This window comes from Quercus robur, chromosome 12 (genome assembly GCF_932294415.1).
Source record: "Quercus robur chromosome 12, dhQueRobu3.1, whole genome shotgun sequence".
Lineage (NCBI taxonomy): Eukaryota > Viridiplantae > Streptophyta > Magnoliopsida > Fagales > Fagaceae > Quercus > Quercus robur.
Window position 1 is genome coordinate 41,266,923 of NC_065545.1, and position 25,946 is coordinate 41,292,868.

The window sequence follows — 25,946 nt, forward strand, 5'->3', positions numbered from 1 at the left end:
TTAAGCCTACTCTCTACAAATCATATTGTGAGGGATCTTTTATGTACGAGCCCAACGTCATTCTTGGGCCGTTAAATAATCGTGTACCCACAATATCATTTAGTAAGTTTTATATAATAAATTTTATAGTAGTTTTAGTATATTTCTAAGTTAGGTAAATTGCAAATTGCACCTCTAAATTTTAGGGGTGTTTGGATTTTACACTCTGAAATTTCAAAATTTGGATTTTACTTCCTAAAGTTTAGGGTGTTTGGATTTTGCACATTAACATTTTAAAATTTGGATTTTACTCTCTAAAGTTTTAGAAGTGCTTGGATTTTATACTCCAAAATTATGAAACTTTAAGATATAGAATCCAAACCCCCCAAATTTAAGGAAATAAAATCCAAACATTCTTAAAATATAAGGATAAAATCCAAATTCTAAAATTTTAAGGTGTAAAATCTAATTACCTCCAAACTTTAGAGGTATAATTTACATTTTACCTTTCAAAGTTCAAATATTGATAAATAAAAATCAAATAATATTTTGTTTTTAAGAATAATTAAATTCAGTACATAATTTTTTTCATAATTTACTATACGATAAACTTGCCTTTTTGTCCTGGGCCATAAAACAAGGAACATACGATAGTAAAAGACAATAAAAATTGAAATTTAAAATGAGAACCAACCGGAATATTTTGTATTGTTTATTAAATGGGGCCACGAATGGATGCTATAAAACCAAAAACATCAAGGCAGATAGGCAAGCCCTTTGCTCTTTGTTGTAAGCAGAGGCCTATATTGGCTATCCAACTATTGCTGTTGAGCTTAGCATAAACATTTTTTTTTTTTTTTTTTTTTTTTTGAGAAAGAGCTTAGCATAAACTAGTAATTAAGATTCACATATCATGGCGGGGCAGTCACGTAAATGGATGATATTGGTGGCAACAATATGGATTCAGGCATTTACAGGCACAAACTTTGATTTCTCTGCCTATTCTTCGTCTTTGAAATCGGTTCTTGGGATTTCCCAGGTGCAGTTGACTTACTTGGCCGTGGCCTCTGATCTTGGAAAAGTGTTTGGTTGGTCTTCTGGGCTGACCTTGATGTATTTTCCACTCTGGGTGGTGCTGTTCATGGCTGCTTTCATGGGGTGTCTTGGCTATGGCATTCAGTGGCTCCTCATCAGAAACGTCCTCACCTTGCCTTATTTCCTGGTACTCTCTCTCTCTCTAGAAAACTTCAACTCTAATCATTTCTGTTCGAAATATCAGGAGATATTTTTTAATTATACAGTAATATTTAAAGTTAAATGGGTTTAGAAAACTAAGCATACTTCTTTGAAGATTTCTAATATGGCATAAACAGAAATTGGATTTGCAATTGGATGACAATATTGTTGGCGGCCTTAATTCGCAGAAAACTCCTTATTACATAATTTTCATATTTTTAATTAGAAAAGAAAATTAAAAGGTTGCTAAAGGTCCAAGTGGGACCACCACTGATGTAGAGAGCTACCAACAGTTCTGATTTTTTTTTTTTTGGCTACAGTGAAGGTTAAGATTGAGATTTCAGTGACTGTGGTTGGTTTGGTTTTATCCCTATGTATGGCATATATTACTGTTTTTTTTTTCTAAAACTCTTTGTGTGGCTAAGAAAAGAACAGGGATTACTTCACTAGGAAATGAAATTTGTTGGTTTTTGAATGATACTTTGGGGAGTTGGAGTAAAAATAGTGATGGCTGCACTGCACACTAGTAGTTTGCTTATCAAACTGAAGGCTATATTTTACCTATACTTAATATTATAGTTTTTTAAGTGGAGTTTGTGGAGTATTTTTATTTCTGTTCACCTTGTGTGTGAAAAAGAATTATTTATTATTTATTTTTATATTTGTTGTATGCAAAAATCGTCTCATTTTAGAAAATATTTTATTTTTCTAAAATTGTAAATTCTATTTTGAGAAGTAAAAATAAATTCATCCAAACAAAGTAATAACTATTATAGGTATAATTATTATCCCTTTACAAAGATGTTTTTATTTGATGGGATCCCTTATATAGATTTGATTTATTTAATAGAATTAAGATTTGAATCTCCATCCACTTAAAATGTAAATGAGTATATAATTTTTTTTTTTTTTTTGGTTGAGGAAAGAGGATATATAAATTTGAATACTCTGGTAAGTGGTAACATAAGATACTTTCCTATAAGTTTCTCAAAAAAAAAAAAAAAAAAATTTCTTATTTTAAGTATAACCTATTATAATATTAAATTATTAATAACTTCATGCAACCAAAACTAGTAATATTTATTTCTTAGTATACCTTAACCTTTCATGCCCTTACGGCCGCCCACGCTTCAGAAGCAAATAAATTTATTTACGTGAAATTTTTTTTAATAGAGCTATATGGTCATACTGGTGTCTACTCACATTTTACAAAGTACCCACACAGTTGTTAGGATGGTACCCCATTATATAAGGTGACTAGAGTTGGAGGTTCAAGGGGGAGGAATTTATGATACAAGGTCAACAATATATACCACCACTTCCGTTAGGCGGAATGGTGTTTCCCCATGCCTTAAATGCTTGTGGGGTTTGAGAAACCAAGTTTGAGTGGTCTTGAGTGGAGAGGGGTGGGGGTAGTATATTTGGTTCATTAGATTAGGATTTCTATCTGAGCTCAAAAAATATAAATTTATATATATATATCTATATATATTTCTAACATTTAAAAAAAAAAAAAATTACATTTTACAAGTTTTTATAGACCACAGGCTGCTGGAGGACTAATATATTTGTAGGGCTATTACTAAAATTTTTCGATTTTTTAAGCTAATTGTAATGGGGCCATTTTAAATTTTAATATTTAAATTATTTGCGTAGATAAATTGTTCGTTGTTTTCAAATCCTAGCCATTATTTGCCTTTCTTTTTATTATATTAGTCAAATACATAAGCCTCCCACCAAAAAAAAAAAAAAAAAAAAAATCAAATATATGAGCTGAACTAATTAGCTACATATTTTGAAAAAATAAATGTTGGATTTTATGTTATTATTAAAACATATGTAAAGTTTCTTGTCAATTGAATTTTATATACTATTTGATCTATAAATTTATTTTTGATGCATAATTTTAGACTACTCATGTAAAATATAAAAATATTTATATTTAGCGTTTGTTTGGCTCCAAATTAAAAAAGTTAGCTTATTTTACTGTTCATTTTATTTTTGTTACTTTTCATGGGTTCCACTTCACTTTTTGGCACTATTTATGAGTCTCACTGTAATATTTCAGCTAACTTTTACCTTTATCTACAGTACTTTCAGCAAAAAAATTTCAATTTCAGCAAAATAAGCAGATTCAAAACAAACCCTTAATCATTTTTATTTGCTTCACCAAACTTTGTTCTTTATGTTATTTTCAAGTCCTAGCGTGCGTTTGGATTAGGCGTTTCGCCTAATCTGTGCGTTCTGCGTTTTTTAGTGGATCTCATGGGTACTATTCACTTTTTCACTAAACTCAACAAAACACATTTTTAGATAAATTTGGGTCTCACAACACTATTCACATATTTAAAAATTATTTTACTACAGTATTTTCAGCAATAAGTTTTTAATTTTCAGTAAATAAGCGGTATCCAAATACACCTCTAGCTAGCCAAATCATTACGAATTTATTATGTAGAATATTTTATTTGTTTTTTAATTATTAAAAACGAATCATAAATTTTATTTTATTTTGTAGAAAATACTAAGGTGATTTATTTTGATCACATTTGGATACAGACACGTGTCTAAACTAGACATGTGTTTGCATCCTAACATGTCTAGTACACCGAACACAATCCCAACCTAATTATTAAATACTAGATTAATGGGAGTCAATGTATGCACGAATAGCCAAAGTAGCTGACACACCGTCTACAAGTTCTCTTTAAGGAAAATTGCCTAAAATAATTGAGAGAAATAAGACGAGATTTTTTCACAAGATGTCTCAACTTTTCTTAATAGTTTTGGTATTAGTGTACAATTATTTAGAGAAAGATTTGTGATCTCAAATCATGGTTTTTTTTTTATTATAAAAATGTCTGTCATGCATTACAACTTTAGTCAGATGGGGATGGAACACGACTGTTTGTCTCTTTTTCGAAGATTTAGCCCGAAAGCTCCAAATTAAGAAAACATTATAATATTTTGATCTTTACAAAAATGTTGAAAATTCAAAGAATAATGCAAACCATGCATACACCAAATTAACCAGCTAACCATGACGTGGGTACATACACATTCTTGAATTGGTAATTTTGGTGTAAGCGTACACCAAAAAAAATTTGGTGTTAGCATGTGAGGAATCTAGAAGGGTAGATCAGATGTCGAGAGATTTGACCCCTCTTGAACCTACGGTTTAGCTTGGCTTGGAAATCCAATAATTTAAGTTGAGTTTGGATTACACTGAAATTATTTCTCTCTTTGTGTTTGGTGTTTTTTTGTGGATCCCGTGCACTGTTCACAGGATCTGCAAGTAGAATTTCAATAAATCTAACTTCAAAATTGGGTTCCACGGCACTATTGACACATTTAAAAAGTATTTCGCTACAGTGTTTTTCATTTTCAGTTTTCAGCAATAAACGGTATCCAAACAAATCCTTAGGTTTTTTTTTTTTTTTTCATTTCTTTAATATCTTTTTCAGTCTATAATAATACTTCCAAATATAGTGAAGCAAATAAAAGAGATTAGAATTAATGAATTTGATAAAAATTAAATTGATATTACATAAAGCAAATTGAAAACACAACAAATTGAGGAATATTCTAGTGTAACATGACTTGATCATGTGCAACAAACACTAACTGCACATTGATAGAAACAGTAACACGGAGTTGCGTGAGTCAGGTTAGATAATATCATTTGTGGTGCTCTATATCAATAGTTTGAACCTCACCTCCTCCTCCTCCATTATCTACTAATCTCAGTTGGACTTTTCCTTTAAATTCCATTATTATTTACCTCTTTCTCTCATTAGCATGTCAAGTTTGGATTAGGATTAGGATTAGGACTCTATTGTTTGGATCTTACTCACTAAACAGTTGGACATATTTTTAGTAACCTCAAATAGTCCTTGACAACTTTTTTTTATTGGTAATTTATATACATATATAGTGGGTCTTGGAACCAAGACCTTATTCTCCATCCAATCATTATAGGAGAAGGAAGTGTCAATTGAGCTATAGCTCAATTGGCCCTTGAACACTTGACATTTAGAGCATTTTAGTCTCAAGAAAACTATTTTAGCACCTACCAAATGTAGTCTGGAGTGTTCATTTTGGATTAAATAGGTGATTTATATTGTTCTTGGCCTAGCCTGACCAGTTTGATTCATGTCTCCAGGTTATTATTATTATTTTTTTAGGTAAATAAAAAATAAAAAATTATGACATGTTTTTCTGTAAAACGTTAGTAATTTAAAATTCTTCAGAATGATTCCTCTTACATGGTTTTTTTTACAAGCAATAAACTTTTAAAGGAGAACCTTTGAAGACCTGATCATATTGTTTCACTTTTGAAACAACAATAAAACAGTAATCCTAAACTTTTAGGATCATTATGAATTTTCAAAAGAGTAATTAGGATAAGCCACGCGTATTCTTGTCCGTTATTCTATTATATTTTCAGACTTTCTGTTATCTTGTTAGTTAACATATCATTTTTTACTACTATTAATGCTGTTTTAAGTAGTCTCAAATAAAAAATTGTTGCATACCTGCATGATATCAGATCTAATATTCATTTATATTAATTGAATCTTTCTGCTATTGCCAATGTAAAGGGAATATCCAACTGTTGGTACAGGATTGTGTCTAACCTTTGGCTTATCTTAGAAACGTTGCATGTGATGGATGTTTTTTTTTTTTTTTTACCTGGCAAGTCATGAAATAAAAATATGGATCCATGTCTAAGTGAATTAATAATCTGAAGGTACAGAGATTGCATGTGATTGTCAGCCAGGTGTTTCTTTTCGTTTTTTGAGTCCTTCCAACTCCCTTTTTGTTTCTGATTACTTTGACTTCTGTATAATTCATCAAACATGGACTAACTTTCAAACCGCACAATTTGGTATAAAAGAAGAAAGATAAAGAACAGTTTTTTCTTAGACTTTTAAACCATTTCCATTCATCATTTTCTGTCTGATATACAAAAACCATTCTTGGCATTTTGTTTGCAAGTTCACAATGAAAAGATATCATAGATAGGGATAAGAAAATTAACTTTGTCGCTGGATGGAGGGGGAGGAGATGGGGGTGTTTAATTAACCTTGTTTGGATTTTCTTTTAGAGGCAGGAGGGGAAAGGAGTTTGAGGGGATTTTGAAGGGTAAGATACCCCTTACAAACTCCTCATTTTTTATTCCCTTAATTGGAAGAATTAATAGAGGAAGGTTTCACATATATTAAAAAAATTTAATTATCAATTGCATCTCTATAATGTCAATTTAGATCGATTTCCTTAAATCCAACAAAAAAGTAGTATAGATGTCAATTTATATGGTTTCTTACTTTCTTATCATTTCATCATACTTCCCTTTTTTTCTTAAAAAAAAAAAAAAAAAAAAATACGAACAAAGGAGAGATATATATTCATCATCCTTTTACTTAATTTTTAGAATATCCAAATAAGGAGAAGGTATAATTATTTTTTGTTCCCTCTCCTCTCTTTCCCGTCATAACCTTTACTCCCCTTGCCTTCCAAACTTCTAAACAAACTACTAAATATGGAATTTTTTTTTCATGGAATTGGGCCAGACACATGACATACTATAGTCAATAAGTGTGAAGTATTTTTGTTTGTGTACAATTACTGCAATCTTATTAATTTGCATATCTTCAACATTAACAACTGTTCTAGTGTGATTATCAGTCGTTTAGATGACATCCAATAAGTGATCATAATCCATTTATAATGAGCACCATTGACCGATGTTTTTCATGGAAGCACATAAATATAATTATTAATGTTTGAATTGCATATTCCAGCTAGAGCAAGATTTTAACCCATCTAATAATTAGTGAGATAAAATTTTGCAATCATACTGTATTCCAATTATGTTGTTGCTAACTCAAATTTGATTCACAAATACACTAGCACCATAAATATGTTGTTTGTGGCCTCTGATAATGATAAATCTTTTCCATTGTGGAACTTGTTTGTTTCAGGTCTTTCTTCTCTGTTTGTTGGCTGGGTGTAGCATCTGCTGGTTCAACACTGTCTGTTTTGTTCTTTGCAATCAAAACTTTCCAGCTAATCGTCCCCTTGCCATCTCTCTGACAGTAAGCTACAATGGTGTAAGTGCAGCCTTATACGCTCTTGCTGCCAATGCAATTGATCCTTCATCTGATGCATTATATCTTCTTTTGAATGCCCTCATTCCTCTGCTCACTTCTGTTGTATCACTAATACCAATTCTTCGCCAACCATCTCTAGACCCTCTTCCACCTGATGCAGTTCGCCGTGACTCCCTTATATTTCTCTTTTTGAATTTCTTAGCAGTTGTTACCGGTATTTACCTTCTTATCTTTGGTTCTACCACAACTGATTTAACAACAGCTCGTATCCTCCTTAGTGTAGCCATTTTCTTACTAATCTTCCCTCTATGTATCCCTGGCGTTGTCTATGCTAAAAATTGGTTCCGTACCATTCATTCTAGCTTTCACTTTGACGGCTCTGGCTTCATTCTTGTTGAGGCAGATGATCTTGAGCTTCATAAGGAGCTCCTTTCACGTCATGCTAGTAGTATTGGCTCTATTGGAAATGGATCACTCTCTCATCTCTTAAGTGATAATGGATCTGTGATTGCAATCACCAGACAGAAAACTGGAGAGATTGAAGGATGTTTTCAGAGAATGCTTGTTAGGGATCAGTTGGCAATGCTTGGGCAAGAGCACCCAGCTGGAGTGCTTGTACGTAGGATCGATTTTTGGCTATACTATTTGGCTTATTTCTGTGGAGGCACAATTGGCCTTGTGTATAGTAACAATCTAGGACAGATAGCACAGTCATTGGGACAAAGTTCAAAAACTACCACCCTCCTTACTCTCTATTCATCATTCTCCTTCTTTGGCCGATTGCTTTCTGCAGTACCAGACTACATTCGCGCGTAAGTAATCACAACTATTACTTTTACAGTGCTTTTGGAAATAGATTGATGATGAATGACTACTAATGCACGGTGACTAGTATCAATGTCCTTATTTCAAGGGATATTTTCGAAAAATATGAAGAGAAAAGAACATTAGGAAGAGAGAACATGGAGTCTGCATAATGCTTATGCTTGCATTTTAAAATTTTGACCATAATCTAAGAAAACAGATTCCTCTCTACTTCACGGTTAAAATTTTATTTCTTAGATTTGACAGTGTACGGAGTTTCTTAATTTGAACAATGAAATGGATCCATTTCAAATGGAGAGGATCCTAACACAATGAGATACTAATGTAAAGGATCAATGCATGTGTTGTTGTCAAACTTAATTGAAGTTTCTAAAATGTTGTAAAAAATTTAAGAAGATGTAGCATAATAACCAATATTTTACGACACTTACAAATTCTTACTTTGTGCAGAAAGTTCTATTTTGCTAGGACTGGATGGCTGACCATTGCACTTTTGCCAACCCCAATTGCATTCTTCTTGCTAGCAAGTTCAGACAGTGCGGTCGTACTGCATGTTGGCACTGCACTGGTTGGGTTGAGCTCTGGGTTCATATTTGCTGCTGCTGTATCAATTACATCCGAGCTGTTTGGACCTAACAGCGTAGGCGTCAACCACAACATGCTCATCACCAATATCCCAATTGGGTCACTTGTATATGGATGTCTTGCTGCATTAGTCTATGATGCCAACATAAGCCCTGGCTTAGGAAACATACTAATGTCTGATTCGGCAGTGTGCATGGGGAGGCAGTGCTATTTCTTAACATTTTTGTTATGGGGTTGCATATCAGTTCTGGGACTAGTTTGTAGTATGCTGTTATTTTTTAGAACCAGACATGCTTATGACCTTTTTGAACAGAACCGTATATCACAACTCTATTAGTGGGTTGTGGTTAGGTTCAAATAGAGAGTTGGAGAGGCACTAACTTGTACAGATATGTCAATTGTGTACTATTGTTTAGGCCCTTCCACAAATGAAGAAGGTTTCCTTGTTTTTACTAAATTTTGGAGAGAGAGAGAGAGAGAGAGAGAGAGATGTTCTGAGCAAATATTTTGACAATGATATAGTGGTTTCTGTGGTGACAATGTTAGGATGGCTCTTGTAAACATGGAAGATATATCGCTAGTGAAATTATTCAATATTTGAATGTAATACTTTCTTCTCTTGATAGGGCCTCGTTTGAGACCCTTACTACTTAATACATGATAGTGAAGAAAAGAGATAAATTATGTAGTTGGACAATGTTATATTGAATTTGATCAATCGTAGGATTGATTTGTTTTGAAGTAATTTCCAAACTTTTACTTATTTATTTATAATTTTAGTAATTTTTTATGTAGTCTATGGAAAACTTTTCAGAATTACCATAAAATTATTGTAAAATAGCAAAAAATAATTTACTACTTCGTAAAGTGAATATCAAGCAAATTAGTGGAAACTGGAAATTATCTTTTTAGAAGAAGCCTATGCCTTTTCCCACCTACCTGCTCTAGTCTGAGTTTGTTTAGTTTGCAATTTTGATCTGTGTACCTGTCTCATCTGTTGGGTGTTCAATTATCTTCCTTCTCTTCCTTGTGAGGGGTCTTGAGCTTGGGGTATATTTGCTATATATTTATTTGATTTTCACAAATAATTTCATTAAGTAACCTCAAATGAAACTATTTTGTTATGTAACCTCATTTGGAAGTGAACTCGAGGCGCTGAGAGTTGAGTTTCAAGGGGTAACTCAAGTTTTAGAAATTCAAGTTCCATGGAGAAAAACCTAAATTTAGGTTTTTTATTTTTTATTTATTATTATTATTATTATTATAAATTTTAAAGTTCTCACTAAAACTCGAGTTTCAGAAACTCATGTTCCAAATGAGACTACTTAGCAAAACAATTTCGTTTCAAACTACTTAATGAATTGGTTGTGAAAATAAAATAAATAGCAAAAAAAGGTGCTTAATCCTGTATCTTGTACTTCACCTAGTCCAATTATGGGCCTATTTTTGGGCTTTGCAGATGTGTCTTTGAATTGTACTACAAGAAGTCTGAACGAGATAAAGATTCAACTACAAACATGTAAATAGGATATTTATTGTTATTGGGCCTTCAAATTTAAGGCCCAAATATTGTTTGTGTTTGGCTCTGAGAAAAAGCAATGAATTAATTGCGATTATTACTTTTATTTTATTTTTTTGAGAATTTTTTTATTTTTTATTTTTTATGTTGATTGAGAGTTTATTTGCACTATGTTTTGTTTTGTTTTGTTGTTGAGAATATAAAGTAAAGTAAGTCCATAAATTCAATCTGCCATCTAGTCATATTTGTAACTTTTTTGTTTTCTTTTTTCTCCTCATCTCATCTGAGTTCAAAGATAAACAATGAATTTTTTTTTTTTGTAATTACATTATTTTTCCTTGAGATTTGAAGAAAATAACACTCCCTTCATTTGTGTTAATATTAGGAATGGAGTATTCCAAAATTTTAATGATTTTTTTAAACCAAATTTTAACCATGGTTAGAGTGTCTTCTCTTGTACTGTTATCTTGGATCTGTGATATGTTTGGTTCTACTGTTTGGTAGGGCTGTTAATTTGTATGTAGCTTTGTTTTTGTTCAGTGAAAATTTACTGATTTATCAAAAAGCAATCACCTATTTATTTATTTCAATTGTAAAGAATGCTATCATCTGTGCTCTAAACAATTTAAAACAGAGTTTGAAATGTTAATGAAATTGGTAGTTCTTGTATATACCAATTCTTGTAGATTAGTCATTGCATTCTTCTTTCATACCCTCTTTAAATTTTTTGTACTGCTTTCATTCTTTTCTTTGGTATGATAGCCAGCTAAAGGATCTCAATCTTATGTGTAGGTTCTATAAATAGATTTTTGGAATTATTACCGTGTATTGTTAGGGTTAACTGTATAGCTGTTTCGAGTAGCTTGAAGTTGATTTTATTAACTTGAGTTGGGTTGTGCCTTAATTTGTTGATTTGATTTTTTAAATATGAAAAATTCTATTTATATAACCAAACTAACTGTAGTGCTGTGTTTTTGTACTTGGGTCATAGATACAATGTTTATTTTTTGTTTTCTTGACCAAAGGTTTTGTTGTGGATTATTGATATGTGGATTATAATAGTTTTAGGATTCATTGAGAAAGAGTTTGGTGGAATTTTTTAACTAAGAGGGGTAAAAAGAAAACTTTTGATTGGGTTCATGTTTGAGTGTTTAAATCATTGGTTTTTTTACTGTATTTTTTAAAATTTGATATTGTTCTTATGTTGGACTTTCGGTTGGTTAAGTTTTTGTTATACCATCATAAAACCAACTATGATTATTGTAGGGGTAAAGTCCCAAGATCATACAATGGGCCTTGGGCCCTATATAAAATTCGACCACGTCCGAGGAGAAGGTGTGGGTACCAAAAGGGCTCCCGGCCCAATTCTTATGGGCCTAAAATTGTTTAAAAGGCGGTCCGAGGAGAAATGTCTCCTCGGACATACCAAATGTGGCTCGAACATGCACTTTGCCAGCTATAAGGATTCACTCCAACGAGTATTAGTAACAGGGATGAGTCCCACAAGCCCGTAAGAGGGAGGAAAGTGTAGGATGCCAATGGAGAGACTACAGTTGTCACATTAAATGCAAGGAAGCTACTTTTCCAGCCGCATTAATGTGGAGAGGACTTGTGAACAGTGTTATCTTGGCTACCACAACTCACAGAAAGATGGGCGAGATGTCCGATGGGACGGGCACTTAAGTGAAGGTCTAGATGATTAACAATTGTAAGGTCCTGATGACTTCAAGGGGGCTATATAAGAGGGGGGAGTCTCCATGAAGAAGGGGACGGAAAAAAGGGAGTAACTTAGAACAGAAGAAGAGGGTGAGAACCATAGCCTTTGAGTAGAGACAGAGATACATCCCCTACGTCTCCTCGGACCGTATATCTAATGGACATGAAGGAGATTTTCTTATTTTCGATTGTTGTATGACCCAATGTTAACTAGTATGCACTTTATTAGGGCCTAGTTCTGTAACCCACTCTTTATAAATTCATTGTTTCGGGCTCTTTGGGCCAGAACCCCATACCTGTTGGGCCTGGACCCCGAATCGTGACCCTACAATTGGCGCCATCTGTGGGGAGAACTTGTGCTTCAGCAAGTGAGACCGTTAGAGATGGAAGGATCAGGTCTGCGCCAAACGGGACACGCAGACTCCCAACGGCAGGACAACTTCTTGAACCTCGAACGGGAGAGAGATCAAGACAAGCGACGAGAGGGTAGTGTAAATACCTTCCACACGAGTAGAAGTCGCTCAAAAGGGAAAGGACACGCATCCCAAAAGCGAAGCGATCATAGGGCTCTACAGTAAGAAATCGATGACTTGAAGAAGAAGTTACGCTGAGTGCAGCGAAGGCGTCCTTCCCCCAACCCGGACAATAGCGATGAAGAGGACAACGAGTACAGGCAGAGATCGAGAACCTCGCCAAGTGAAACCTTCTCCTATGAGGAAGAGCAACCTCACAAACGCGACCACAAAAGCCCATCTTACCAGGGTCTAGCAAACGACGCCATGAGTAAGGCCCTGGACCGCATCTCCCAGTCACCCTTCACGTGTAGGATAGAAGGGGTTGAGCTTCCTCGGCGGTTCCACCAACCCACTTTTGCCATATATAATGGTTGGACGGACCCAGTAGAGCACGTAAGCCAATTTAACCAGAGGATGAACGTCCATTCTTGGGATGAGGCGTTGATGTGCAAAGTGTTTTCGTCTAATTTAGGACCCATGGCGATGAGATGGTTCAATGGCCTCAAGCCAAACTCCATAAACTCTTTTAAGCAGCTGACACAGGCTTTCAGTTCTCGCTTCATAACTAGCAGCAGGGTCCCTCGGCCCCTAGACTCCCTCCTGTCCTTGTCCATGCGAGAAGGAGAGACCCTAAAAGCCTACTTAGACAGATATTGGGAAATGTATAAGGAAATAGGGGGAAATTACGATGACGTCGCCATTAGCACATTCAAGAGGGGACTGCCGATAGAGCATGGTTTAAGAAATTCCCTGACTGGGAAACTAGTCACCAGCGTGCGCCAACTCATGGACAGAATCAACAAGTACAAGAGAGTCGAAGACGGGAAATGGAAAAACGAAGGTTGTCCCTCAAGAGAGGAGGGACTTTAGGTCGGACCACTTTAACAACAGTAACCAGCCGAGAAGGGATTACTCGGAGTAATTTGGATCCATAGGGGCATAGGCAGTCCATGCTATGTTCCGAGAACCATTACATAAGATCCTAGAAAAAGTGAAGAACGAACAATTCTTTCAATGGCCAAGCAGGATGGCAGGCGACCCCGCGAAACGTAACCAGAATTTGTATTGCGAGTATCACCAAGAGCCGGGCCACACCATCAATGACTGCTGGAATCTGAAAAACCACTTGGATCGGCTGGTCCGAGAGGGAAAGTTGAGACACCTCTTACATCATCCTGTTGGACGGCAGGAGCAGTCGAACGTCGAAACAAGGCAAAGCACATTGAGACCACCCATTGGCACGATAAATGTCATTCTTGCCGTACCAGGAAGAACCGACTCCCATCCTTTCAGAGTGATGTCGGTGGGTCGACTCCCCGCTGAAGCTGACGACCGGGAGTCTAAGAGGGCTAGAGGGATGGCCACGCCCTAATCGGATTCTCGGATGAGGACAAACTAAGAACCCTTCAGCCCCACGATGATGCTCTAGTCGTCACGCTTAGGATTGGGGGATATGACGTGAAGAGGGTGCTAGTCGATCAGGGCAACGCTGTGGAAGTAATGTACCCCGACTTGTACAAGGGGCTGAAGCTGAAACCAGAGGACCTGACAGCATACGATTCCCCTTCAGTGAGTTTCGAGGGAAAAACTGTCACTTCGAAAAGCTTGATTAGGCTGCCTATACAAACAGGCTCGGACGTAGTGGAGGTGGACTTCATAGTGGTAGATGCTTACTCCCCCTACACCGCCATTGTAGCCAGACCGTGTTTCACGCCCTAGGGGCTGTGTCATCAACCTTACACCAAAAGGTGAAGTATCTGTCGGAGGGTTGAGTGAAAGAAGTAATAGGGGACCAAGCCATGGCCTGGCAATGCATGGTGTCCGCCATCTCGCGACGACCGAGTACTGAGCCCTCCACCTCAGTCGAGAACGGCTTATAGCAATTAACAACCCCGGCCTTGGCCTCGTGTAGTGAGGGACCTGCTGAGGGAGTGAGTTGTGAGGATTTAGAGAAATTTCTTGTGGGCTCCGACTCGGAAAGATTTTTTCAGGTTGGCTCAGAACTGCCGCCATAAGAGAAGGAAACGGTGATTGACTTTCTCAGATAGAATGTGGACATGTTTGCATGGGACGCCTACGAGGCTCCGGGGGTTGATCCAGATTTCATTTGTCACCACCTTAATGTTAGCCTGGCCGTAACACCTAAGAAGCAACCTCCTCGGCGATCGTCGAAAGAGCATGCAGATGCGGTGAGAGAGGAGGTTATAAAATTGAAGAAAGTAGGGGCTATCAAGGAGGTATTTTACCCCGAGTGGCTGGCCAACATAGTCGTGGTGAAGAAGAAGAGTAGGAAATGGCGGGTCTGCGTGGACTTCACAGACCTGAATAAGGTCTGCCCAAAGGATCCTTTCCCTATGCCTCGGATAGACCGATAGGTGGATTCGACCGTGGGACACCCTCGAATGAATTTTTTGGACGCCTTCCAAGGCTACCATCAGATACCCCTGGCTGCTGAGGACCAAGAAAAAACGGCTTTTGTCACCCCCATTGGAAACTACCACTACAAGGTAATGCCCTTTGGCTTGAAAAATGCCGGGTCGACCTATCAGAGGATGATGACCAGGATGTTTGAACTACAGATGGGTAAGAGCATCGAAGTCTATATAGACGACATGGTGGTGAAGAGCAAGTTAGTGTCCAACCACGTCAGAGACCTCGGTGATGTCTTCGGAATTCTGAGAAAGTACAGGTTGTGCCTGAACGCGTTTAAGTGTTCATTCGGAGTGGGGTCAGGGAAATTCTTAGGTTACATGGTGACCCATAGAGGTATTGAAGTCAGCCCCGACCAAATTAGAGCTATCCATAGCCTGCAGCCTCCTTAGAACCCCAAAGAGCTCCAAAAACTCACTGGCATGATTGCCACCTTAAACCGTTTCATCTCCAGCTCGGCGGACAGGTGCAGGCCTTTCTTCCACTTATTAAATAAGTGGAAAGGCTTTGAGTGGACTGAAGAATGTGCCTTAGCCTTCCAGCAGCTTAAGGAATACCTGTCTCGGCCACTAATCATGTCCAGTCCTGAAACCGACGAGGTACTATTCGCCTATGTTGTGGTAGCCCCTCACGCAGTGAGTCTCGTGCTAATTCGGGAAGACAACGGCCCATCTACTACGTAAGCAAATCGTTGCACGAGGCAGAGATCCGTTACCTCCCCCTCGAAAAGGCCGTTCTGGCAATCGTACAAGCCATGTGAAAGCTCCACCACTACTTCCAGGCACATACCGTTATTGTACTAACCCAACTCCCGCTCAAATCAATACTCCGGAGTGCCGACTACACGGGCAGAATAGCAAAGTGGGGGACGATTCTGGGCGCCTTCGACATTAGGTACATGCCTCGCACCACTGTGAAGGGTCAGGTTCTCGCGGATCTGGTAGCTGAGTTTGCTGAACCCACATCAGAAGGAGGAGGAGGGCTACTAAACTCAGACGGAAAACTGATCGGCACAGTCTCTCAGCAAGAGCCCACTTGTTGGAAAGCGCACGTTGACGACGCGGCCAACCAAAGGGGCTCAGGGGTGGGGCTCGTCCTGGTTTCCCCCGAGGGGATTACCATCAAAAAATCGTTAAGACTGGGTTTCTCTGCCACGAATAACGAGGCAGAGTATGAGGCATTGTTGGAAGGAATGTCAATGATCTAGAAACTGGGTGAGAAATCCATAAACATGTTCTCGGACTCAAGACTTGTTGTGTGACAAGTAAATGGGGAATTGGAGGCGAGGGATGAAAGAATGCAAGAGTACTTAGTCCAAGTCAAGCGCTTGCAGGCGCATTTCAACCATTTCAGCCTAATGCACGTATCTAGGAGCGGGAACACCCACGCTGACTCCCTTGCAACGCTTGCCACCTCCTCAGCTCAACCACTCCCTTGGGTCATACTCGTAGAAGATCTATACAGGCCAACGATGGTGAGAACCGACTTGGTACTAGTTCACAGCGTCAGGGTAGGGCCTAGCTGGATGGATCCTCTAGTACTATTTTTAAAAAACGACACCTTACCAGAAGATAAGAACGAGGCCGACAAGATTAGAAGAAAGGCTTCTCGATTTTGGCTGTCCGAGGACTCCAAACTGTATAAGCGCTCATTTTCAGGACCATACTTGCTATGCGTGCACCCAGATGCCACTGAGCTTATCCTGGAGGAATTGAACGAAGGAATTTGTGGAAGCCATACGGGGGGTAGGTCCTTGTCCCATAGGGGCATAACGCAAGGTTATTGGTGGTCGAGCATGCAGAAAGAGGCGCAGGAATATGTGAAGAAGTGCGATCAATGCCAAAGGTTCGCCCCAAATATACATCAACCAGGCGGAACCCTTAATCCGCTATCCAACCCTTGGCCATTCGCGCAGTGGGGCCTGGACATCCTAGGACCATTTCCTAAAGCAGTGGGGAACAAAAAGTTTCTTCTTGTCGGCACAGATTATTTCACAAAATGGGTCGAAGCTGAGCCGCTGGCAAACATTAGAGATGTTGATGCCAAGAAATTTGTTTGGAAAAATATCATCACCGGGTTCGGAGTTCCTCATACCCTAATCTCGGACAACGGTCTCCAATTTGATAGTAAAGCTTTCAGAAGGTATTGTAGCGAGTTGAGAATTGCCAATAAGTACTCCACACCAGCTTACCCACAGGGGAATGGGCAGGCTGAAGCCGTCAATAAAGTCATATTAAATGGGTTGAAAAAGAGATTAGATGACGCGAAAGGGAGGTGGGTAGAAGAACTGCCCCATGTCTTGTGGACGTACCACACCACGCCACGCAGGTCCACAGGGGAGACCCCATTTTCAATGACCTATGGAGCTGAGGCTGTTATTCCTCTAGAGACAAATTTCCCAACACTGAAGACCAGCACATTTTGCCCTAATGCTAACAACGAACTGCTGGAAGAAAGCTTAGAACTCATTGAGGAAAGAAGGGAGAGAGCGATGATCCAACTCGCCTACTACCAGCATAAGCTCAAGCAAGGTTACGATGCCAAGGTGAAGCTAAGGCCCCTGGCACCCGGGGAACTGGTATTGAGGAAGGTCCTGGGCACTGCAAGAAATCCCGCGTGGGGAAAACTCGTACCAAATTGGGAAGGCCTATATCGTATCACCTCGATGGCCGACATAGGGGCCTACTTTTTAGAAGATTTGGACGAACATGTAGTGCCACGCCCTTGGAATGTAAATAATCTGAAAATGTACTATTATTAATGAAAGTTTGTAATTCTTGGCGCCACACCATTGTGCAATTTTATCCAAGTGTTAAATAGAACCCAAGTCTTGGCTGGCTCCTTGGACCACAGGCTTGGGGGAAATTAACCACTACGCGATTCTAGCTAAGTGTTAAACAAAACCCAAGTCCTGCCTGGCTCCTCAGACCATAGGCTTGGGGGAAATTAACTACTACGCGATTCTATCTAAGTGTTAAACAGAACTCAAGTCCTGCCTGACTCCTCGGACTACAGACTAGGGGGAAATTAACTACTGTGTAGTTTTATCTATGTGTTAAACAGAACCCAGGTCCGGCATGGCTCCTCGGACCACAGGCTTGGGGGAAACTAATCATGATGTAAGTTTATCTAGATGTTAAACAGATCCCAAATCTTGTGTGGCCCCTTAGACCACAGGCTTGGGGGAAATTAATCTTGATGCAGTTTTATCTAAGTGTTAACTATCATTTTTTCATTCTTTCATTCATGCTTAGCCGTATTGCTTAAACTTCGAGTAACGTTTGGCTCTCAGTAGTTAGTAACATAACCAAAATTCATTCATTACAAAGGCAGAAAAGGAAGCAGTAAAACAAGATTCAAAGAAGAAGTCATATCATTCATTAGGCTCTGAAATGTATTTTCTTACAAACATTGGCAAAATAAGGAAATAAAAGATAAAAGAAGACAACTACAAGAAAAGTCCTATACTAATGTCCTAAGCTTTATCTTGGGCAGCACTCTTTGCAGGGACCTCTACCTCAGGGTGATCGCCTCCTACCTTGGGCTCAGGTACGGCCTCCTTGGATTGCGCGACAACGTCCCTTATAGTGAAGGCGTCCTCAAGCGACTTGTCCTTTGCAAGTGGCTGCACCTCCTCGGCTTCAAGTATGAAGGAATCCGGAGTAGTGACCCTAGCAGAGAGGGGCTCCTCAGGAGGAACCGAGCCCGGAATCTCGCGAATATCTTCAGGAAAGAAGATATTCTCAATCTTCCTAAGTTCGGAGTCCACGAGAACTGCCACCCGGTCCAAGGCCACCCCCCAGGACATAGTGATGTAGTCCCTACAAACCGTAGCCACCTCCTCGGTTAGCTTGGCTTCGGTGTCCCCCACTCCGTGTTCGTAGGAGGCTGCCACCGCAACCTCAGCCGCCTCCCTAGCCAAGTGAGCTGCCTCTTTTGTCTTTGATAGCTCTGCCTTGAAGTCCAAAACCATCTGCGTCTTGGTCGCGAGGTTTATTTCGGACTGATGAAGCTGTTGGTGCATGTTCTCAGCCTGCTTGGTTGTGGTCTTAAGTCCGACCTCAGCACTGTCACGGGTCTTCAGCGCCTCCTTTATTTCCTTATTCAAGAGATCCTTTTCCAGCCTGAGGACACCGGTAGCCTTCTCCGCGGCAAGGCAGGACTGAACCTCAGTATTCAGATCTTCATGAGATTTCTTGGCCCACTCCTCAGTTACGAAGATTTGTTGAGTGACCTGTGTGGGAGTAATGGAAGAATCATTAAAAGAAAATAACAAATAGGTAGGTGCGGAATAAAGAAATTGGACAAGGAGGAGTCTTCGTTTACCATGGCCAAATCTCTCTTCAGCGACATAAAGAGATCCGGTTGTCGAGTAGCTCGGAGCCCCTCCATGTCACGAGGCAAGAGAAGGGGCTGTTGCAAGGCCTCAGCAAGGTAAGACGCCTGTCCTCGTTGGGTCTCCCACAGAGTCGCGTCCCACGAGATAGGGGTGCCGTCCAGCTCTAGGCGTGGGGACCAGGTCCGCTGCTCCCTCCTTACAACTGCCTCGTCTCGGCTATCAACAGACCTTGTCCTTTTTTCCTTGGGCTCTTTACCTTTCTTCTGTTGCTTAGCCTTTTCAGGGCCAACCTCGCCCTCTTCCAACTCTTCCACTGGTCTCTTCCGCCTCAAATTAGGAAGAGGTTGTAGCGTTGGGTCAGTTGAAGGGGGAAGAGGAGGAGGAAGCTTGGCTGTAACCTGCTCCTTGGGGGCATCCCTGGAAGACTACCCTCTGTTTCTATTGGATAAGAGGCCCCTGAGACCAGACCTTGGCTTCAAATCCATGTCCTCTTCTTCAATCTTTTGGTTAGTGTCAACCTGAGCAATTACTAAGCCAAGAGTGGGAGCCGCCGAGGAACGATCTATGTCCGAGTCGGAGTCTGAGAGCTCTACAGGCCTGGTTGATACCTCTCCCTCCTCGGCGAAGTGGAATTGGGCAATTTGAGCCTCAAGAGATGAGTGCGAGGAATCAACTCCTTCTCCTGGGACAACTACCTCTGGAAGAACGCGCTGAACAGGCAATTGGACGGGAGGTAGGTCTCTCCGAGCAAGAAAGTTTGGTTTAGAAACGTCGATGCGAGCTAATTGGGGACTTCTAGCCCTGATGGCTTGACCGGCATCCACGAAAGCGCGTGAAAGGGGCTCGTAGTCCAAGATAAGAGGAGCAGCACGTAGTTGCCCGTCTTCACTCACAAAGATTTCGGACCTTAAGAGGAAGTTAAGGGTCTGGACATTGACCAAACTTATCCGCGGAGTTGTTTGTTCTTTGTCTGCAAAAACCCAAAGGAAGGGTTATGTTAGTCCGAGGAGGCAAATAATCAAAACTAAAACTGAAATAAGGAAGAGAAAAACTCGAGACTAAGATCCCCTCCAAGGGATCTGACCCTATAGTGCCCCACCTGGTATTCCCACCCTAATTGGGCAGTGAAGACCGTCGTGCCATGCTCCAGAGTCGATTAAAAGGTCATCCTTCAAGCCTTTGTTGGACTTGAGAAGGCAGGATATCAGCCTCACCTCGTCGGACCTAGATTTTAGGTAATACAACTCATTGAGGCTATGACATTCATATAGGTGAACTACATCGTGCCATGAGAGGCCGAGGTTCATCTGTTCGTTCAGAGTGTCTACGCACCCCAGGATTCGAAACATGTTTGCGGCGCACTGGTGGGGGGCCAGCCTATGACCACGCAAATAATCCCTAGTTATTCTCCTCATAGGGATCGTCATTCCTCCTTCTATGAAAGCTATCATTGGAATGACGACCTGCCCCGTCTTTCTCTTGGTTAAGATCTCGTCCAAGGAGCAATATTCTAGACCTACTCTCGGCGAGATATGGTATTTGGCCCTTAAGCCTTCCATACCGGCTGGAGAGTCTACCAGTTTCTTAAGCTTACTCATCCCACTAACCCTAGGCGACACGAAGAAGGTTTACTTAAGGAAGAAAGCCGGGAAAGGCAACGGAGGGGAAATGCTAAGTAATACGAGAAATGAGCACTTACAGGAGCGAAGATCCTAAACCTCTCGAGCTTGTGAAGAACTCGCCGGGAATCTTCAAGGGAGTGTCTGTGGAGTTTTGAATGCTTTGCAAAAGGAAGTACTAGAGTGCTTTGGGATGCTTGAGTGCTTTTTCAAAAAAATGGAAATAATTCCCCTTGGAAATCTTATATAGCGGGGAGAAAATGAATGGGCTTACTCCCGCCCAGAGAATTGGGGAAATATCAACCGTTGATCAGGCGCCCCACCGTTGGATTCGAGGGACATAAAGCCGCCTAACGCAATAATTAGCGCCTCATGGGTTACGAAACGCCAGTAGCAGTAATTGGGTATGTGAGGCTGTACCTCCACACGCGTAAAACAAGGATTTACAATAAGTAATCCCATAAGTGTCAAAATCCCTCCTTTTCTCTTCGGATAAGAGAGAAAGAATCGGAATTTTGAGGGGCTATTGTAGGGGTAAAGTCCCAAGATCATACAATGGGTCTTGGGCCCCATATAAAACTCGACCACGTCCAAGGAGAAGGTGTGGGTACCAAAAGGGCTCCCGGCCCAATTCTTATGGGCCCAAAATTGTTTAAAAGGCGGTCCGAGGACGTACCAAATGTGGCTTGAACATGCACTCTGCCAGCTATAAGGATTCACTCTAACGAGTATTAGTAACAGGGATAAGTTCCACAAGCCCGTAAGAGGGAGGAAAGTGTAGGATGCCAAGGGAGAGGCTACAGCTGCCACATTAAATGCATGGAAGCTACTTTTTCGGCCGCATTAAGGTGGAGAGGACTTGTGAACAGTGTTACCTTGGCTACCACAACTCACAGAAAGATGGGGGAGATGTCCGATGGGACGGGCACTCAAGTGAAGGTCCAAATGATCAACAAGTGTAAGGTCCTGATGACTTCAAGGGGGCTATATAAGAGGGGGGAGTCCCCATGAAGAAGGGGACGGAAAAAAGGAAGTAACTTAGAACAGAAGAAGAGAGTGAGAACCATAGCCTTTGAGCAAAGACAGAGATACATCCCCTACGTCTCCTCGGACCGTTTATCTAATGGACATGAAGGAGATTTTCTTATTTTCGACTGTTGTATGGCCCTATGTTAACTAGTATGCACTTCGTTAGGGCCTAGTTCTGTAACCCACTCTCTATAAATTCATTGTTTTGGGTTCCTTGGGCTAGAACCCCATACCTGTTGGGCCTGGACCCCGAATCGTGACCCTACAATTATGATTGTAGGGTTCAATTCAGGTGGCACAACGATATGATCACTTGGTAAGATAAGAGATTTATGGTGGTGACAAGTTTTGTACTGAACTTCAAGATCAAACATTCAAATCAACCCTTTTAAGAAGAAAATATTGGATCAACTTTAGCGTGCATGGACATGTTGGAGAGAACTATAGTGCTTTGCTTTTATCATTAGGTCAGTTTGTTGGAGTATATAAATAGGTGATTACCATGTTGGGAAATTACCATCTTTTGTTGGAGCTTCTTAATGATAGATGTAGTAAGTAGAAGTTGTTACGGTAGAGCTTTTGTCAGTGTATGGTATAAATATGTTAATAGGGAGGTTGTTGGATGGGGTTTATGGGTTTCCGTGGGAATAAACTACAGACTATATTAATGTATTTTGAAATGATTCTTACTAAACTTATTTTGTATCTATGCTTAGTATATTTTTTTTTATTAGCATTATTATTATTTTTTAAAGACAATAAAGGAAAGGCTAGATATCACAGTTCTTATTCAAGGGTAAACCTTGAAAGTGAATTGTCTATGTTGCTTGCATAAATCTGTTGGGAGGTGTTTTTTTTTTTTTTTTTTTTTTTTTTTTTAAAATTTTATTTTTGTGTGCAATTGAGTCATTTCATTTCTTAGGAGTTGGTCAAGCTCTTGCAATATAATGGGTTGGGAAGGCTGTACATGACTGGCAGAAATAGAAATATATTGAATATATGTATCCGCAAAAGTATATTACTTTGTATTATCTTCAAAGTATGACCTAGACATTTAAACCGATTTTTTTTTTTTTTTTTTTTTTTTTTTGTGAACAATTTATCAATATTTCTTTAAACGTTGTGTTGAATGGTTTGACTAATTTGGCATATCACAAGTTGTTAGGATATGTTTAGTAATTGTAATTAACAAAATGATTTAAGAAATTTGGAGTATAATAATTTTTAATAAAAACTTTAATAACATATGCTTTAAAAAAAAAAGATTTCATTAGAAATTAAGCTAAATGAGTATGTTGGTCAAACTTACATGTTACAAGGTAAAGGCATTATAAAAAATTCACAATTTATAACAAAATTTTCATTGTGCATGATTGTAAGCGTTTAAAGAAGAAATTTCAACCAAACCATGGTACAATGTTTTTTTTTTTTTTGTGAATTTAATTATTGTTTTCTAATTCAGAGCCAATTTATGGTTTTTGTTATAACTTTTGGAAGTTTTTAGAGAGTGATTAGATTTTACCTTTACATTGTATAGCTCTAAAAAGATAACTTAATTATATGGATATATCCATATCTTACGTAGTTATTCTAATCATGTAGAAAAGTTTATTAAGATTAAGTAAATAGTATTACCTATGCATACAATAATCTTGAAGGCAGCAAGGGTGTTGAAGACAATGACTGTCACTATGGACAGTGGGCTGAGCTCAAAGGAGAAGCGTCATGTCTATAAGGAATTAAGTAAGATAAGGAAGTTCCCACTGAGGTTTCGGACTAGTCAAATTGTATATGAAAACTGACATAGCTAAGGATACATTTTGGAACATCCTCTCATGTGTATAAATTTACAGTCTGATGGGATTGTAGGATATGAGTATGGAATAATTAGAATAGACGTGTGGGGATAAAATTTTAAAATGTTACCAAAAAAATGTAAATATCAAAATAAAATGCTGTCATCAGACAACCAAAATTAAAGGCAACATCTACTTAACAATTAAGATAATGAAGATACTTAATTTTTTTTTTTTTTTTTTTTTTAAGAAATGAGATAGATACTTTAATTAGGTAAGCTTATTCAACTGACACACGCATATTTCCTCAAAAGAAAAAAACCAAAACAGTATGGGTCCGGCTCCCCATATTGTTTTTTCAAGAACGGTCTAAAATGCATTTTTTTTCTAAAATGCCGTTCAAACCCACCTCTTCTTTTCCTGTCAAAACCACCACCCTTCACGGACGAAGACAGAGAGATCAACCTGTTTATAGTTTGGGAGTACAAAGTGCAAGTACCCCCAAAATCAAATAGGTGGTTGTTTTTTCTAGTTTCTACTGTAAAAACCCAAAATAAATATATATATATAACCTCAAGCATAGTCTAGCTCTAGCCCCCTAGTGGAACATGACCAAATTGCAAAGCTGACAAGGTTGTAAGAAAACCTGACCATGCTCAACTTTTGACGACCACCTTCGAGTGAGCAAACTGTATCTGGGACTGTGAAGTCTAAGTAAAGTGAACTATCAATACTCAGGTAATCTCTCACTCAAATCTTCATATTATCAATTCTATATAAAGTTTGAGATTTGATATGCTTGATTAGATTGTTGGGTCATGATTTATTTAGTGTGCTATTGCAAAGAGAAATGAGAAAATGTTGGGTATGATAATATTTTTTTGTGGTGCTGAGAAACCACAGAAAGTGAATTCCTTATTTTATGTTTAAGAGTACATTATTTGTTATGTGATTTGGTTCATTTGATAGGATTCTGGGTTGTGATTTGTGATTTGTGCATTTTGTTTGTGCTGTTTGAAGAGAATAATCAAATTCGGAATCCAAACTTCGCTTAAAAACTGAAAAAGCCTGAACAGGCCTAGGCCCGCCTCTGCTTCTAAGGTAAAAAAAAAACTTCATTAAATTTTCAACTAATTGCTTTTTTGTTTGGATAAATGTGATAATTTCTATTAAGGAAATTTCTAATTGCTTTTTTGATTGGATAAATGTGATAATTTCTATTAAGGAAATTTGAAGTTCAAGTGTTGGGTTCTGAGAGTTGCTAATTAATTTGAACCAGTGTTTGCTAATTAGAGCTGTTTTTTATTCATCCCTAGCTACACTAACTTTGAACTGAAGAGTACAATGGCTAGCAATGCAACGGCTAACAGGTTGAATTCCCATTGGAAGCAGGCGCCTCTCTTAAGCCCCGGTGGGATTATTGGGATAGGAGTAGCGCTAGCCGTTGTTCTCATGGTTACCTTGATTCTGTCCTTTATTTGGTGGAAGATGATGAACCAGCCAGAACCGGAAGAGCACAATGCGGAGCTTCCTCATGATCATCAGCCTCCTCTGCCGGAACTACCGCAAAGAGATTTCCATGCCGGTGAAGCTGCCACGGACTGCCCTGTCTGCCTTGAGGAGTTTGTGGAGGGTGAGAGCCTCGTTGAGCTTCCTACATGTCTCCATGCATTCCATCTTGCATGTATTCAGACGTGGTTGACTCGGAACCATGCTTCTTGTCCTGTTTGTAGACTCCACATAGGGCTACAAGTTGACAGTGTTGTCTAATTGGGCTTTTAGTCTAGCAAAAATAATATGGGCTTTTTTTTTTTTTTTTTTTTTTTTTTTTTTTTTTTTTTTTGTGCTGAATATAAATATGGGCTTTTATGAATGTATTTATATTGCTTATAAAAAAAAAAATGAATGTATTTATATTTATATTTATATATAATGTTGTTTAGAATGATTGGGCCTTTGTTTATATTACAATTGATCAAATCCAAAACTATTTGATGTTGTAGAATGATGAATTTTCTCTTGTTGCATTAAATGGAAATATAGATGTGACAAAGATAATGGTTTTATGTAGGCATTGATTTTTTAATTCGGGGTGCTTGGTCATCCTCTAAGTGGACTCAGTGGACTTCCTTTCAGCATGCCCCAACGTGAACTGCCCTTAGACTAGTAGCTTATTACCCTCTAAACTTGGTAGTTTAAAATATAAAAATAAAAAATCAAACACATGGCATATCATAATTGGTAA

The 25,946-nt window shown here is 38.9% G+C and overlaps 2 protein-coding genes across 2 annotated transcripts; both read left to right on the top strand.

The window, feature by feature from the left end:
• Nucleotides 1–785: 785 nt before the first annotated feature.
• Nucleotides 786–9,479, top strand: LOC126709521 (protein NUCLEAR FUSION DEFECTIVE 4-like). The gene is made up of 3 exons (XM_050409796.1): nt 786–1,201; nt 7,200–8,140; nt 8,604–9,479. Exons 1-3 carry the CDS (start codon nt 893–895, stop codon nt 9,073–9,075), a joined length of 1,722 nt encoding a protein of 573 aa, XP_050265753.1. The 5' UTR covers nt 786–892; the 3' UTR covers nt 9,076–9,479.
• Nucleotides 9,480–25,045: 15,566 nt separating this feature from the next.
• LOC126708523 (uncharacterized) lies at nt 25,046–25,471 on the top strand. Its single transcript, XM_050408312.1, has one exon. It carries the CDS (start codon nt 25,046–25,048, stop codon nt 25,469–25,471), a length of 426 nt encoding a protein of 141 aa, XP_050264269.1.
• The last annotated feature ends 475 nt before the right edge of the window (nt 25,472–25,946 follow it).